The sequence below is a fragment of the Bubalus kerabau genome, chromosome 4 (genome assembly GCF_029407905.1).
Source record: "Bubalus kerabau isolate K-KA32 ecotype Philippines breed swamp buffalo chromosome 4, PCC_UOA_SB_1v2, whole genome shotgun sequence".
NCBI lineage: Eukaryota > Metazoa > Chordata > Mammalia > Artiodactyla > Bovidae > Bubalus > Bubalus kerabau.
The window spans coordinates 37,910,547-37,926,170 of record NC_073627.1 but is presented as its reverse complement, the minus strand read 5'-3'; the positions used below and the strand labels follow the sequence as shown (position 1 = coordinate 37,926,170).

General features: G+C 57.5%; 1 protein-coding gene across 4 annotated transcripts; it reads left to right on the top strand.

The window, feature by feature from the left end:
* The first annotated feature begins 39 nt into the window (after positions 1-39).
* Positions 40-15,556, top strand: CAMTA2 (calmodulin binding transcription activator 2). 4 transcript variants are annotated; one of them, XM_055576773.1, is made up of 22 exons: positions 40-156; positions 1,436-1,530; positions 1,730-1,833; positions 2,187-2,254; positions 2,337-2,472; positions 3,070-3,141; positions 3,402-3,555; positions 3,903-4,037; positions 4,593-5,533; positions 6,230-6,356; positions 7,881-8,015; positions 9,802-9,917; positions 10,509-10,693; positions 10,998-11,076; positions 11,212-11,434; positions 11,618-11,919; positions 12,965-13,161; positions 13,395-13,578; positions 13,791-13,862; positions 14,183-14,352; positions 14,532-14,606; positions 14,713-15,556. In XM_055576773.1, exons 2-22 carry the CDS (start codon positions 1,500-1,502, stop codon positions 14,774-14,776), a joined length of 3,570 nt encoding a protein of 1,189 aa, XP_055432748.1. In that variant the 5' UTR covers positions 40-156; positions 1,436-1,499; the 3' UTR covers positions 14,777-15,556. The 4 variants fall into 4 exon arrangements, with proteins under 4 accessions (XP_055432748.1, XP_055432746.1, XP_055432749.1 ...); XM_055576771.1 differs by having other exon boundaries at positions 3,055-3,141; XM_055576774.1 differs by lacking the exon at positions 3,070-3,141.
* Positions 15,557-15,624: the final 68 nt, after the last annotated feature.

Here is a 15,624-nt window from a genome sequence, read left to right as displayed (position 1 = left end):
GTGCTGACCCCAGGTTCCCGTCCCGACCCCCATCCCCTTAATTGGGAAGCCCCGCCCCGTGCGCAGTGACGTCGGACGCCGCTGTCAGCCGGCGCTGGGGGGGGTCGGTGTGGGGTAGAATGGCCGCTGCCGCCGTCACCCGCGGGACCCCGGGAGGTAAGAGCCGGGGCCTCTCGCCCGTCTCTCCGCCCCCGCGCCAGGGGGCGCAGCTCCACCGCCCGGACGTGGCGCGCCACGCCTGGGACCACCGGCGCTCTCCCGGGTTTGCCCTCACTCCCCGCTTCCGTCCTCCTCCCCCGCGCCAGGGGGCGCCGCTCGGCGCAGGGCCGCACGGCGGACCTGCCGGGCCGGACCGTCCCGGGGACCCCCGCACCCCAGCACCTGCCCTGCCCCTTGCCCGCCACGCGCCCGCGGACTCTGCTCCGCAGCTTCTCCAGGACATCTCTCCGTGCGGCCGGGAGGCGGGACCCTCCCACCTCGGAGCGTCTCCGCTGACCACCGCCCCTCCTGGGGGGGCCGCCCCCAGGCCCGCTCCGCACCCTGGCGGGCTGCCCATCCCGGACTGCGCACCTGCGCCCTAGGGCGGAGTCCTTACCCCAACCCAGGCTCCAGGGCTCACAGTCGTGCTCGGACGGGCCTCTTCCCCCTCTCCATTCCCAGACACCTGGCGGAGCCCGCGCTGAGAGCATCCTCCAGCTTCCATCTGTTCCCCCAGGAGGGTGGGGGCTCAGGCTGGAGCCAGAGTGGTAGATGGGGTAGGATAGGCCTGGAGGCCGAGGGAAGCAGAGGCTTTAGGGATAGAGGTACGGTGGGGTGGACAGGTCGGTCAGCCTCAGGGTGGAGGATGGGTTGACCTGGGCTGGATAGCTGGGTCCTGGGTGTCTACACCAGGTTCTACTCAGGCCCCACCAATCTGGAGGAAAGGGTGGTTAAGATCAGTTGTCAAATCTGCCCTTCCCCTTGGAAAAACCAAAGAGAAGGAACTCAGGGTGTGTCTTTTAAGGCCTAGCTCTCCACCCGGACTTAGAACTCCTGCCTTCCCCCCAACATCCAGGCTCTCATTTGTCAAACCATCCTTCAAGAACCGGATGCTCTGAGTCCTAGCCCCAGGGTCTGACCCCGCCGCAGCTCCAGCCTTGCGAAAGCCAGGGCTGTAAACGCCGGCCCCCCGCCGGCCTTCTCCCCTCCCCCACCCCGCCGGTCTCTTCCTGATTATTCTGTTCTGTTGTGTCTCCCACTCGTGTTGGTTCCTGGCACCGTGTCTGGGTTCTCCCTCTCCTCCACCCCCTGGCTGTACTCTGACATCACAGTCCAGCCCCTTCCTCTGTCTTCCTCAGATATCACGACCCGGCTGTGTACCAGGTCTCCCACCTCATTCTCCTCATCCGTGATAGTGTGGGGGCCTCTGCCATGACCTTGTTCTCTCCCTTCCCAGCACAGACTCCCCCTCCCCCCGGCCCGTCAGGCCGGGGGTGACCTTGCCCCCTGGAGCCCTCACCATGAATACCAAGGACACCACCGAGGTTGCTGGTGAGTTCACAGTCCAGGTTTCCAGGTTGGGCATAGCCTTTTATTTCCCCCAAGCGGTGGTGACCTTCTAATTCTTGGATCCCCGCTCTCCTTGGCATCATTTCATTCACCACCACCACCCCACCCCGCATTCGGCCCTTTTCCCCTGGGCTCTCATTGGGATGTCTCATGCTAAGCCCTCCCTTCTCATCCCCTCTAGAGAACAGCCACCACCTGAAGATATTTCTCCCCAAGAAGCTGCTGGAGTGTCTTCCTCGCTGCCCGCTGCTGCCTCCAGAGCGGCTCCGGTGGAATACAAATGAGGTTTTCTAGGGAGCCGGGGGGATTGGGGCTCAGCAGGGCCTAGTAGGCTGGAGGAGTTCCCCTCTGTGCCTTTCAACACTCTCTAGGCTCTTTGGGGATCACAGGAGAGCTATAAAGACCTGCATCTCATAGGAGCTCACTTCTCCTTGGTATATGCACCTGTGTGTAATATAAATACTACCACTTACAAAGTATTTCCTACAAACAGACCACTGTGCTCATCACTTGTCCTGTGTTATCTCACACAGTCCTCCAGGGATGCCGTTATCCCTGAGGTATAGATGAGGAGGCCCAAGAGGCCAGGCTGAAACTTTGGGAAGGGGACCCCCACCTGAGTGCCTCTTCTCCTCCAGGAGATTGCATCCTACTTGATCACCTTTGAGAAGCATGACGAGTGGCTATCCTGTGCCCCCAAGACAAGGTGAGAAGTTTTGTGAAGATGGGGAGTAGCAGGGGTCCTGGGTTCTGTGTACAGAACTCAAGGCCAGTCCTTCCCTTCTCAGGCCTCAGAATGGCTCCATTATCCTCTACAACCGCAAGAAGGTGAAATACCGGAAGGATGGTTACCTCTGGAAGAAGCGGAAGGATGGGAAGACCACCCGAGAGGACCACATGAAGCTGAAGGTCCAGGGCATGGAGGTAAGCAAGGCCTCCAGCACACCAGCCCTGGCCCCCGCTTTTCCCCGTGAGCTGGGTTCCAGCTCTGCCAGGGCTTGATGACCTTCTCTGCCTACCACCCTCCCAGTCACTCTTCGCTTCTCACTCACTTTGGATCAGCTGGGTGGTTGCTCAGCCCACTCTCTGCTTTCCCTCCATGACCCAATTCTCCAGGACTTAGGCCATGCCTCCCCCTGGAGGCCGCAGATGCCCAATCCCCTCACTTCTCTTGCATTTCCCGTAGGGGTCTGACAGTACTTAGTACCTCAAAGCACAGGTTTCTCTTCTCTCAAATCATTGCTCCTCATCTCAGATGTGTTATTGCCCTGCCCTCTGATTTCTGGATAGTCCCATGTCTCAAATCTGGTACTTGTTGTAAGGTCCTGGCCCCACTGTCCCCTCCTCTTCACCGCGGGGTGACTTGGGTGCTGGGTTTTGAAAGGTGTGGGGAATAGATGGGGGTGGGTAAGGGTTAAAGAGGAACTGGTGGCAAGATTGGGATTCCTGCAAAGGGACTGAACAGAGGAAGAGTTGGGGAGCAGACTAGCCCTCCCCCCACCCCAGCCTGTCTCCTGGCAGTGTCTCTATGGCTGCTACGTTCACTCTTCCATCGTCCCCACATTCCATCGGCGCTGCTACTGGCTGCTCCAGGTGAGGACGGAAGGGCTCGGGGAGACAGAGTCTACCTGGCTCTTTGAGGGAGGTGGGGGTCTGCGGAATGAAGGGGAAGGATGACGAGGTTCTGAGTGTGGAAAGGAGACTGGGAAGAAGAGAAAGGGGTTTGGGGATGGAGAGAGCCAGAACTTGGGAGGGTGAGGCTAGGGGTGCCTGGGGAGAAAATGAGGACTAGGAGGCCAAGTCCCTGGACATCAGGACCCTATAGCGCTCTGTGTGTACCCTTGTGCCCGCAGAACCCTGACATCGTGCTTGTGCACTACCTGAACGTTCCAGCCCTGGAGGACTGTGGAAAGGGCTGCAGCCCCATCTTTTGTTCCATCAGCAGCGACCGCCGAGAGTGGCTAAAGTGGTCCCGGGAGGAGCTCTTGGGACAGCTGAAGCCCATGTGTAAGGCAACAGGGCCAGGACAGAGCTCCAAGGGGAGAGTGGACCCAGGGGCCTCCCATGGCAGCAAGTTTCTATACTCAGGAGCCTGTGGGGTGACCATGTCGCCCCAAGCCAGGAGGCTTCTTTCCTGGGTGGGTGGGTGGGTACCAGGGTTCCTGGTGTGATCTAAGGTGTTCGACTATGGAGGGGAGCTGTGAGCTCCAGGTAGGAGCAGTCTGGGGGCTTCTGGCCACTGTTCCTCTGGCTGGAAGTCTCAGAGCATCTCAGGTGCTTGGGGGAGCCATCAGAGTTCTTTGGGGCTTATTTTGTAGGGGGTCCCACAGCACTTCCCCCCAACTCTCCTCCAGTTCATGGCATCAAGTGGAGCTGTGGAAATGGGACAGAGGAGTTCTCCGTAGAGCAGCTGGTGCAGCAGATCCTAGACACCCACCCGACCAAGCCTGCACCCCGAACCCACGCCTGTCTCTGCAGTGGGGGCCTTGGTGAGTGACCCTGGCCTTGGAACCTTCCGCCCTCCTTGCTGGTCTGGCCTTACTCACACCAGGGGGGTATCTGTCTTGTTGGGATTTGCGTGCTTATTTGCATGACTTTTGCATGTTCCAGAAAGATGGGCCAGATGAGCAGAGGCCTTCCTGTCTGCATACCGTCTAGTTCCTTTCACTTATTCCTGGCAGCCTGGGCTCTCTGTCTGCTTTCTTCCTTTAGCAGTTCCTGGCCACCCCAGCACTACTGCTTACACACAGGCTTAGCCTTATTCTTAGTTGGCACCCGCGTGGTTCTGTTCTTTTGTCCTTTTTCTATGCTTTTACCTATTGCTCTCAGCTATTCCCCCAAGCCCTGGATCCTCCCTTGCAGTGTTCCTCCAAGGGGGAGGGTGGGGGAGGAGAAATATTTCTGCCGCCTCCCAGTGGCCACAAGCAGTATGACACCTCTGGTATGTAGTGACTTCTCGGGAAATACATGACAGCTTCCAGCAAGGGAGGGCTGGAGAGAGATGTGTCTTACCCCTTCTCTCCCCACCACCCCTTCCACTCCAGGTTCTGGGAGCCTTACTCACAAATGCAGCAGCACGAAACACCGCATCATCTCTCCCAAAGTGGAGCCCCGAGCTTTAACCCTGACCTCTGTCCCCCACCCCCATCCCCCTGAGCCGCCTCCACTGATAGCCCCGCTTCCCCCGGAGCTCCCTAAGGCACATACCTCCCCATCTTCCTCTTCCTCTTCCTCCTCTTCCTCCGGCTTTGCGGAACCCCTAGAGATCAGACCGAGCCCTCCAACCTCCCGAGGGGGTTCTTCCAGAGGAGGCACCGCCATCCTCCTCCTGACAGGACTGGAGCAGCGAGCCGGGGGCTTGACACCCACCAGGCACTTGGCTCCACAGGCCGATCCGAGGCCTCCCATGAGCCTGGCTGTGGTTGTGGGCTCTGAGCCCTCGGCCCCACCAGCCCCTCCGAGCCCTGCCTTTGATCCTGATCGTTTTCTCAACAGCCCACAGAGGGGCCAGACATATGGAGGGGGCCAGGGGGTGAGCCCAGACTTCCCCGAGGCCGAGGCCGCCCATACCCCCTGTCCAGCGCTCGAGCCTGCTGCTGCCCTGGAGCCCCAGGTGGCCACTCGGGGTCTCCCTCCACAGTCTGGAGCAGGCGGGAGAAGGGGAAACTGCTTCTTCATTCAGGATGATGACAGTGGAGAGGAGCTCAAGGCCCAGGGGGCTGCCCCACCTGTACCTTCACCCCCTCCTTCACCCCCACCCTCACCTGCCCCTTTGGAGCCATCGGGCAGAGTAGGAAGAGGGGAGGCCTTGTTTGGAGGAGCTGGGGGGGGCAGCGAACTGGAGCCCTTCAGTCTCTCATCATTCCCGGACCTCATGGGAGAACTCATCAGTGACGAAGCTCCGAGTGGCCCTGCCCCCGCCCCCCAGCTCTCTCCTGCTCTCAGCACCATCACGGACTTCTCCCCAGAGTGGTCCTACCCAGAGGTGAGTCTCAGACCTCTCCTTCCTCCTGCATCCCTTTTACCCTGTGGCCTGTGACCTAATTTCTCTTAGCATCCATGGCTGCTTAGTTCTCTTCCCAGCCTCTATCTTTACATAGAGTGTAGCTTCTTAATGGTTTTCACAGGCCTTCTTAACTACCCCTTTTTTCCTCCCTCCTCCTTCTACATGTGACTTGTGGTTGTGTGAGTCCCTTAAGTGCCCGGGGGACTTTATTCCTTTGGTGACTGGGTGGGGTGGGGAGGGCCTGGGACAGTTCAGCCTGAAGAAGAGAAAACCCAACTGGGATGTGATGGCAGACTTTGAGAAGCTGAAAGACTGTATTCAGCAGTGAAGTTCTGCTTTGTACTGCCCCAGAGATAGAAAGCAGGAACTTCTGTAGGGGTACCAGGGGGCCCCAAGAAAAGACTTCCTCCCAGTGATAGCTATCTGCAAATGGGATGGTAGCCTTGGGAGAGGCAATGAGTTCCCCGTTTCTAGCAGATTCAAGTAGAGGGCAGGAGTGTGGGGAGAAAGGACAATGGATCTCACTCCACTTCATGTCCAGTCTCTGTACCGCAGACCCTGGGGTGTACAGAGAGCAATAGGTCCTCTCTTAGGGTCTGAATGAATGAAGGAGTGAGTAATTGTACCCAGCAGAGAGAGCCCCCAGTCACATGGCTCTCTGACTTCTGCCTGCAGGGTGGGGTCAAGGTGCTTATCACAGGACCTTGGACAGAGGCCGCTGAGCATTACTCCTGTGTCTTTGATCACATCGCCGTGCCAGCCTCACTCGTCCAGCCTGGTGTCTTACGCTGCTACTGTCCCGGTATGGGGACTGGGGGTGGTAGAAGGGACAGAAGACATGACTGTTAGGACTCCCAGGAAGCACTAGGAGCAAATGTATTGGGTTGTTCCTGAGAACGTAACCACCTCAACCAGTCCTGGGGCTGAGCCTGGTGGTTGCCCCCCCCACCACTGCCCTCCAGCAGGCAGATGAGTCTGAGCTGAAGTGTCAGAGGTCTAGATTCTAATCCAAGAAATCTGCTGAGCTGATGGGTGATCTTGAATAAGCCTACTCCTTTCATAGGACCTTGGCCTCCCCTTCTGTAAGATCAGCCATTAGACCCAAGGGGACTCTGATGGCTCTCCAGACCCACTGACTCCAGTCCAGGGAGAGTCTCTTGGGAGAATGAGAAGGGAGAAATGTTGGTCTCCTCCAACCAGTTCTGAGACTGAGGGACATTGGCTTCAAGACCTGTGCTGTCCAGTATGGTAGCCATGAGCCACGTGTGCCTATTGAAATTAATAGTTAAGATTAAATGAAGTTTCAAATTCAGCTCTGCCATCACACTAACCACATTTTGGTGCTCAGTGACCACATGTGCTCGTGCCCCCGCAGGGGACAGTGCAGATGCAGGATGTCTCCAACACTGAGGAAAGTTCTTTTGGACAGCACTGGTCTGGATGTCATTGCCAAGATTCATCTCTGCCCTTTGCCACCCGCTTTGCCCCTCACCTGACACTCAGCAGCGTTGCTGTGGGACCCCAAGCACCACTGGAATGACACGCCGACAGCTCTGCTCTCTGTCGGCGTGTCCTCCCCGAGTCTCAGCAGCCCTGTTCAGTGGTAGATAGCAGGAGAGGGGCTGAGGCCAGAGACGCTGGGAATTAGGGGTCTCAGCCTCTAAGCTTGGGACCAGGGCCTGGTGGCTTTATCCTCAAGGCTATAGATATTGAGATCCTGGGACACCGCACTCACTTGACCCTGTTGGTGAGCAGCTAATTCCTTTCCCCCATCTGGACCTTGATCTTAGGAGATAAGAGATTTTACCATCATCAAATTGTTTATATGTAGAGGTATCTCTACACACCTACCTCCATCTGGCTCAGTCAGTAAAAAATCTGCCTGCAATGCAGAAGACCTGGGTTCTATTCCTGGCTCAGGGAGATTCCCTGGAGAAGGAAATGGCAACCCACTCCAGTACTCTTGCCTGGAAAGTCCCACGGAAAGAGGAGCCTGGAGGGCTACAGTCCATGGGGTCACAAGAGTCAGACACAACTTGGTTGACTAAACCACCCATAGGTATCTCTTGACTCTGTTTCTATGCCTTGGTGCTGAACAATATCCTTAACTACAGGGTCTAGAACCCAAGGGGTCTCTGGCCCAGAGGAGCTATTAAGTTCTCAAATAAAGGGATTCCCTCCCCACTTAGAGCCAAGGCCACTGGAGCCAGGGGCCTCTGGGGCCACAACAGGGCAGGTAGGGGAGGTGGATGTGGAAGGACCACCTGTGGCTCTGGTGGAGGAGCCCAGGAAAGAGAGCCATCTCGCTGATCCTTGCCCTCCCCAGCCCATGAAGTTGGGCTGGTGTCTCTGCAGGTGGCAGGGCGTGAGGGGCCCCTTTCTGCATCTGTGCTCTTTGAGTATCGAGCCCGCCGATTCCTGTCACTGCCTAGTACTCAGCTTGACTGGCTGTCACTGGACGGTAAGTTCCTAACCCTCTACCCCACCGCCTTTGAGCATGACATGTTCCTAGGCCCATCTGGACGCTGGTGGCCACTGCCTTGCCCCCACTGTACCCCTCTTCCCAACTCCTGCTTCCTTGCTCATTTCTGAAGGAGCAGCAGATTTCCTTCATTTCCTCTTCCCTGTAAACCTTGGAGGCGGCTTTGTCCCAGCACTTGTCCTGTCCATAGGAAGGGATCAAGGTCATGGGTGGGGCCGGACAGTGCAGAGCAACAAACATGGGATACACAAGAGTGTGTATGTGCCTCCTGCTGCTGCTGCTGCTGCTGCTAAGTTGCTTCAGTCGTGTCCGACTCTGTGCGACCCCATGGACTGCAGCCTACCAGGCTCCTCCATCCATGGGATTTTCCAGGCAAGAGTACTGGAGTGGGTTGCCATTGCCTTCTCCGTATATGTGCCTACACAATATATTTAAACTTTCCTATGGTTTTTCCCTCTAGTTATAAAGACAGGCATTAATTATAGAAAATTTTGAAGTTACAGAAAAGCACAAAGTAGAAAATGAAAATTCCCTGTAACAATGCTCAATAACATACACCACTTTTAATATATCTTTTTATATACAGAGATGCACATACATACACGTGTGTGTGTATTTGTTTATATCCAGAGCTGTTTGTCCCCTTTACTGGTTATCCCTCGTGTGGCTTTCAGAATTGTTTCTGCACCTGCTTCTTTCTTGAGGTTTGCATGTCTCCGTTTCCTCCTGTTTAACCTGTGCTTTACCATCTCTCCTGTATGTCTCCTACCTCTCTCATCTCTCCATTCCTCCTTGGATTTTTGTCTTCACTTTCCTTCTTCATTCCCTATTGCTTGTTCGTTCTACATCCCCAGTTCTCCTTTGCCCTTTTTCTCTCCTCTCCTTCCCCTTGTTTGTCTTCCCCTCTCTGCTCTCATACCTGAGTCTCTGCTCAGAGCTCTTTACCGTCCTCCCCACCATCCCCTCTCTACCTTCTTGCCCGTCTGTCCTGGCATCTCAAAACATCCCCAGCCTCCACCTGTTTGTTTTCCCACGGCTCTGACCCCCTTCTGCCTCCCCTCCTCATCCTTTTGTGATCTCAGGAGAGGACAGATATAGCTTGGGATGTGTGCATTTGTGCATGGGGTGGGGGAGGAGGAGAAATGGACTTGGCCATCCATCTCTGTCACCTCCCCTCCCCGCCATCCTCTTTGTGGACAGCTGCGGGGGGCCAGGAGGAGGGGGTGGTGCTTTTCAAATCAGTCTCTGAGTTCTTTGGGGCAGCGATTAACAGAGAGGAGGGACCCTGAAGTCCTTCAGCCCCAGCATGGGGGACAAAGGTAGTGTCTGCGGCAAGAAGGAACAAAATAAGCCACCTGGGAGTATGCGTATGTGCATGCACGTATGTGTGAGAGATCTGGGGCGCGCGTTTGTGTGTGTGTGTGTGTGTGTGTGAGACAGAGAGAGAAAGATCTGGGGCAACTGGGGCTGGACACCCAGCGAGGAGTCCTACAGTCTCTGTGTCTTGAAGGACACAGTCTTGGTTCTGCATTCAGGTCCTAGGTGGACACGTGGTATGAAGAGCCCTAGACTGAGGACTGGTCCTGGGGGGCTCTATTCGGAAGGTGGAGGAGGGGAGGGTAAAGGGCCGTTGTATGGAGAAGAGGAAAGGCTATGCTTGTGTCTTCGTCACTCAGACCCTGGGACAGGATCTGACTTTGTTGCCCAGGGCATCCCCTGGACCCTGCCCAGTGAGCCCCCCCATGCCCACTCCTCTTCCCCCCAGACAACCAGTTCCGGATGTCCATCCTGGAGCGACTGGAGCAGATGGAGAAGCGGATGGCAGAGATCGCAGCAGCTGGGCAGGCCCCCTGCCAGGCTCCTGACACCCCTCCAATTCAGGTACATCCATGAGGGCACTCTACAGTGAGGAGCAGGGGGAGGGTCTTCCTGTAGAAATCAGCTCTACTGTGTGACTCCCCTCACTGTCCAGGTCCCAGCCAGTCCCCTTCCCTTCTCTGTGACATCACCCTGCTCCCACCCCCACCCTGTGGCAGGAGTGGCTATTCTGGGCACCCTCTTGGCATGACAAGCTTCAGACTATTTCTGGTCTGAAGGAGGGTGGAGGTGAGGGTGGGGGAGGGGATCCAAGAAGTCGGGGCTCAGCACTCTGAGGGTTCCAGGTCTCTGAGAAAAGAAGGCTGGAGAGGACTCTAGGTTCTGAGGGGGAGAAGCCATCTGTGGATATGGCACTGATCTGAGCCAAAGTGAAAGCACCACATGGGCATGCAGGCATGAGGTCTGGCTGCTGGAGAAAGCTGCCTGAGGGACAGGGAGGACTGACCAGCCATCAGAGGTCAGGGTAGTGGGAGCCTAAAATGGGAATTGTAGGGAGGGGGCAGAATTGGAAGCTGAGAGGACAGGGGTGGGGTGGCTAAGGCCATCCCAGGCTGGGGATGCTCAGGTCTCTGCCTGAGGGTGTGTGCACCGCAGGATGAAGGCCAGGGGCCTGGGTTCGAGGCCCGGGTGGTGGTCCTGGTAGAGAACATGATCCCACGCTCCACCTGGAGGGGTCCTGAGCGTCTGGCCCATGGAAGCCCTTTCCGAGGCATGAGCCTTCTGCACCTGGCTGCTGCCCAGGGCTATGCCCGCCTCATCGAGACACTGAGCCAGTGGCGGTGAGCTGGGGTTGGTGGGAGTTGGGGTAGGAGGGTGTCAGGGACTGAGGAGGAACTGGAGGCCTGCCATGGGAGCTGGGGTCACTGTGGGAAGGAAGAGGGGCTGGAACAGGGTTTGCACTTGGGGGAGTTTTAATGTCCTCTGACTTACAATGCTGACTTCTTGACCTCCTTATAATCATTAATCTCTTTGATTACTCATCCTGCTGACCTTAGTGCTTGCCAGCCCCTTCAATTCCGAAGTTCCTACTGGGCCCCCTTTATCCCTAACTGGGCTCCACTGTCCCTTTCCCAAACCCTCCAGGAGTGTGGAGACAGGAAGCCTGGACTTGGAGCAAGAGGTTGACCCACTCAATGTGGACCACTTCTCTTGCACCCCTCTGGTGAGGATGCTGGTTCCTAGTGCACGTGAACAATGGGAAACGGGAGCAGTTCTTCACAGAGAAGATCGTTTGGGGGATGCAGGGAAGGAGTAAGGCTAGGCCCATGCCTTACCTCCACTTCTGCCCTCTTCTCAGATGTGGGCTTGTGCCCTGGGCCATCTGGAGGCTGCTGTGCTCCTCTTCCGTTGGAACAGACAGGCGCTGAGCATTCCTGACTCTCTGGGCCGCCTGCCCCTATCCGTGGCTCATTCCCGGGGTCATGTGCGCCTCGCCCGCTGCCTGGAGGAACTGCAAAGACAGGAAGCTTCTTCTGAGCCCCCACCTGCCCTGTCTCCACCCTCCTCCAGCCCCGACACTGGTGAGGGTTTAAGGGGAATGCGGGTGGAAGCACAGGCCAGGGGAAAGCTAGAGGGTGGGAGACAGTGCAAGGAGAGAGGAGGTTGTAGGGATGGGGAGGTAAGAGCAGCAAGGCCAGGGAGATGGAGAGTGAGGAGGGGGCAAGTGGCGCCTTATGCTCACACCCCCTTCTCTCCCCTTGCAGGCCTGAGCAGTGTCTCCTCACCTTCAGAGCTCTCGGATGGCACTTTCTCCGTCACATCGGCCTATTCTAGCGCCCCAGATGGGAGTCCTCCCCCTGTTCCTCTGCCAGCCTCTGAGATGACTATGGAGATGGTCCCAGGCCAGCTCTCCTCTGGTGCCCCAGAGGCCCCCCTATTCCTCATGGACTATGAAGCCACCAACCCGAGAGGGCCCCCACCCTCGCCGCCACCTCTCCCACCAGCCCTGGACGGCGGGGCTGCTCCCGAGGAAGCCGATAGTCCACCAGCTGTGGATGTGATCCCGGTACCACTTAGGTGGAGGGCTCCAAGCAGAGGGGGGTGCAGGGCTGGGGTGACGCCAGCCACCACATGAAACAAGCAGAGCCGGGTGGCAGTTTGGGAAGAAGGGGTCATTTACCCTCATTTGGGGACAGGCAAGGTAACCCTCTGTTTAAGCTTCTGTCAGAGCTTGGGATTCAGAAGTCATGAGGCTTCAGAGGTTAAAATTCTGGAGAATATCTTCAATTAGAGCTGGGTGGTAGGGGTTACCTGTTGTTCCATAAAGGGACAAGAGCGATGGCAGGAAGTGGGGAGGACGGAGGAGCAGAGAGGTCGGCAAGATGGAAGCGGAAGTGTCTGGCACTAACCAGGGGGCAGGGGGAGGCTTGCACATAGTAAGAGCTAAGAGTCTTGTAGAGTGAATGAACCCATGATAGAGTGGAGAGTGGCTCTTCAAGTGCATCAGTCTGCTTCTCTGCTAGGGCCTGGGACATACCTGCTTTAGAGAGAGACTAAGGGATTAACCGGGGAGCACTAAAGTGCAACAGATTTAGAGAACACCACACGGTAGGCGCCTTTATGTGAGACCAGCAGAAAGTGCTGCAGGCTGCAGGGCTGGAGCAGAGGCAAGGCTGGAGCTATTCAATAAGGTGTCATGTGATTGGCAAGCGCTTAGCTGATTCTTGGCGAGTTCGAGGAGGGGGTGGCAGACATGGCCAAGTTTGTGGGAGCTGGCATGGGCCAGGCTGGGTGGGACTGTGGGCAGTCAGCCTGGAAGGCCAAGCCCTTCATTCGCCCAGCTTCTGAATCCCCATGTGCTGTACGTCCTTCCTAGCCTTTGTTTTCCATGTCGTCTCAACACAGGGCTGTACTGAGTGGGACCCCAAGGAGTGTAAATGAACCTGGAACACTGGCCAAGAAAGACAGGGTTAATGGGGGCAGCCATCCATGAGGCCTCATCGTCTGGGTCTGATAGGAGAAAGATAGGAAGTGAACTTATGCTATGGCCTTGGCAGAGCAAGAACAGCTGGGGGGCCCCTCAAGGTTCACCCAGCTTCTCCTTCATCCAGGTTGACATGATCTCACTGGCCAAGCAGATCATTGAAGCCACACCAGAGCGGATTAAACGAGAGGACTTCGTTGGGCTGTCTGAGGCTGGAGCCACAATACGGGAGAGGACGGGAGTGGTGGGGCTCAGTGAGACCATGTCCTGGCTGGCCAGCTACCTGGAGAATGTGGACCATTTCCCCAGCTCAGCCCCTCCAAGGTGACCAGCTTAGGACAAAGCCTCCAGATCCTTCAAAGGAACATGGGAGGGATAGAGTGAGGGAAGAAGCTGCACTATGGCCAGAGCCTTTGAGGAAGGGATTGGCACTGGCTGGCGAGCTCTGAAGTCACTCTCCAGACCCTGTTACTGGGGCTCTGCCTTCAGAGCAGCACCCAGGTGGGAGAAGAGGGACTTCAGATGTCCAGGACATCCTTTATCCCTGTGCCCTACAGCGAGCTGCCATTTGAGCGGGGTCGCCTGGCTGTCCCTCCAGCACCTTCCTGGGCAGAGTTTCTCTCCGCATCTGCCAGTGGCAAGATGGAGAGTGACTTTGCCCTGCTGACCCTGTCGGATCATGAGCAGCGGGAACTGTACGAGGCAGCCCGAGTCATCCAGACAGCCTTCCGAAAATACAAGGTCGGGGGCTTGGGGGCTTCAGGGGATGAATTACACAATCTTGAGTGGGGAGGTGATGGGTTCCCAGGACTGTGGGGGGGACAGCAATCATCCAGAGATCTGGGGTAGGGTGAAGGGTCAAGGGACCCCAGGCACGTTGGAAGAGCAGGTCAGATGTCAGGTGGGCAATTCCTAACCGATCCAGGTGCTGAGACTTCCTTCTTGCCACTTAGGGCCGGCGGCTGAAGGAACAGCAGGAGGTAGCTGCTGCTGTGATCCAGCGCTGTTACCGGAAGTACAAACAGGTGAGGCTGTCCTCTCTTGAAAGCATACCCACCAACCCACACAGGCACCCACTCATCCCATCCCAGAGCATCCAGAATGCTGCAGGAGCCCTAACTCCCCTTTTCTCTCCACAAGCTGACCTGGATTGCACTTAAGGTATTAGGCATGAGACCTGGGTGTGAGGCTGTCTGTGATGATTCAGCCTTTCCTTCCGTGAGCGTGTGGATTAGAGAAAGAGATTTGCATCGACTCAACTTGAAACGGGGTGAGGGGTGACCCTTAGGGGTCTGGGTCTCTGTCCCTCCATGTCAGCCCCTGCCCTTCCTCCCCACCCCTACAGTTTGCACTCTATAAGAAGATGACCCAGGCGGCCATCCTGATCCAGAGCAAGTTCCGAAGCTACTACGAACAGAAGCGATTTCAGCAGAGCCGCCGAGCAGCAGTCCTCATCCAGCAGCGCTACCGCTCCTACCGCCGCCGGCCCCCGGGGACCCTGCCTGCCCGCAACAAGTACGGCCCCAACCCTCCAGCCCTCAGTGCACACCCACTGTGTCCATGGCCACTGCCCACGGGCTCCCAACTCATCATCCTGCTCCTCCCCGACCCTTGCCCTGCCAAGGTCCCTAAGGGGCGGAGGGCAGGTGATTCCGAGTGTCCTGTGCGGTCTCATCTCTTCTTCCTTCCACCAGAGGCTCCTTTCTCACCAAGAAGCAGGACCAGGCAGCCCGGAAGATCATGCGATTCCTGCGGCGCTGCCGACACAGGTGTTGCCCTTTCCCTCAGTGGGGAGGACTGGGCCCCGCCGCCGCCTCCCCATCCCACCGCCCTAATCGTCCGGTCTCCTCTGACTCCTTCCTTGTCTCTCCACAGGATGAGGGAACTGAAGCAGAACCAGGAGCTGGAAGGGCTTCCCCAACCCGGGCTGGCCACCTGACCTCTCCACTGCCTTTCTCATCACCCTGGGGGCCGCTTCTTGCAGTCTTAACAGGGAGAGGGCTCTCTGGGGGAGGGGGAGCCCCCTGTCGGCAGCTTTCCCGTCACTTCTGTGCTAGCCCGTCCTGGGTCTCCACCCCCCCACCCCTCCGAAGTGCTGAACTCCCTCTCCCACCCTGCCTCCTCCTCTTCCCTCCGGGTCGCACTCCCTTCTCTTAGTCCCCGGCTCCAGAAGACCCATGCCCCACATACCTGCATCTTCAGCTGTGACCTCCGGAGCCCTGCCTGCCCCTTCTCCACAGCTCCCTCCCTGCCTGTGCCCACCTCGGCCCCTTCCTGACTTGCCTTATTTATTTGTTCGACGCGTCTCTGAATGTATCCGCCTCGGTCCCACCTCTGCCTTCGCTACGCGCGCGCCCCTCGTGTTTCAGGGCTGACCGTGCCCCCACCCCGACTCCGCATGTTTGCGTCTTGTTTCCTCCCTTTCTGGCCCTGTCTTTCCCCGTCAACTGACCGACTCCGGCCACCAATCTCGGGGCCAAAGGGGGGCTGTATATAGAAACGCGCTGCGGAGTCCTGCCCCGTCCCCGAGGGGAGGGGCCTTGTACATAATGTAACATACAGAGTATAGTGAAGAATCTATTTAAGGCGCCGCAGGGAGGGCTGCACGGCCGGGCTTGTGGTTCCTGGCGCGGCGGGAGCCTCCTGCCGGCTCCACGAGCACTTTCTACTTGTGCATGGGCTTGGTTTCTAAGAATTGCCATTAAACATCGCTGCACCAGCCAGCCTCCGGCCTCTGTCTGCGGGCGGCGGGGAGGGGCGGGGCCCCGGCCAGCGGAAGGCTGCGGG

What these genes read in the sequence shown, in the direction of transcription:
- CAMTA2 (XM_055576771.1), top strand. Translation starts at nt 1,500, where the DNA reads ATGAATACCAAGGACACCACCGAGGTTGCTG. An exon ending in TCCTGTGCCCCCAAGACAAG is followed by an intron (nt 2,255 to 2,336) that starts GTGAGAAGTTTT and finishes TTCCCTTCTCAG; the next exon opens with GCCTCAGAATGGCTCCATTA. An exon ending in CTGCGGCGCTGCCGACACAG is followed by an intron (nt 14,607 to 14,712) that starts GTGTTGCCCTTT and finishes GTCTCTCCACAG; the next exon opens with GATGAGGGAACTGAAGCAGA.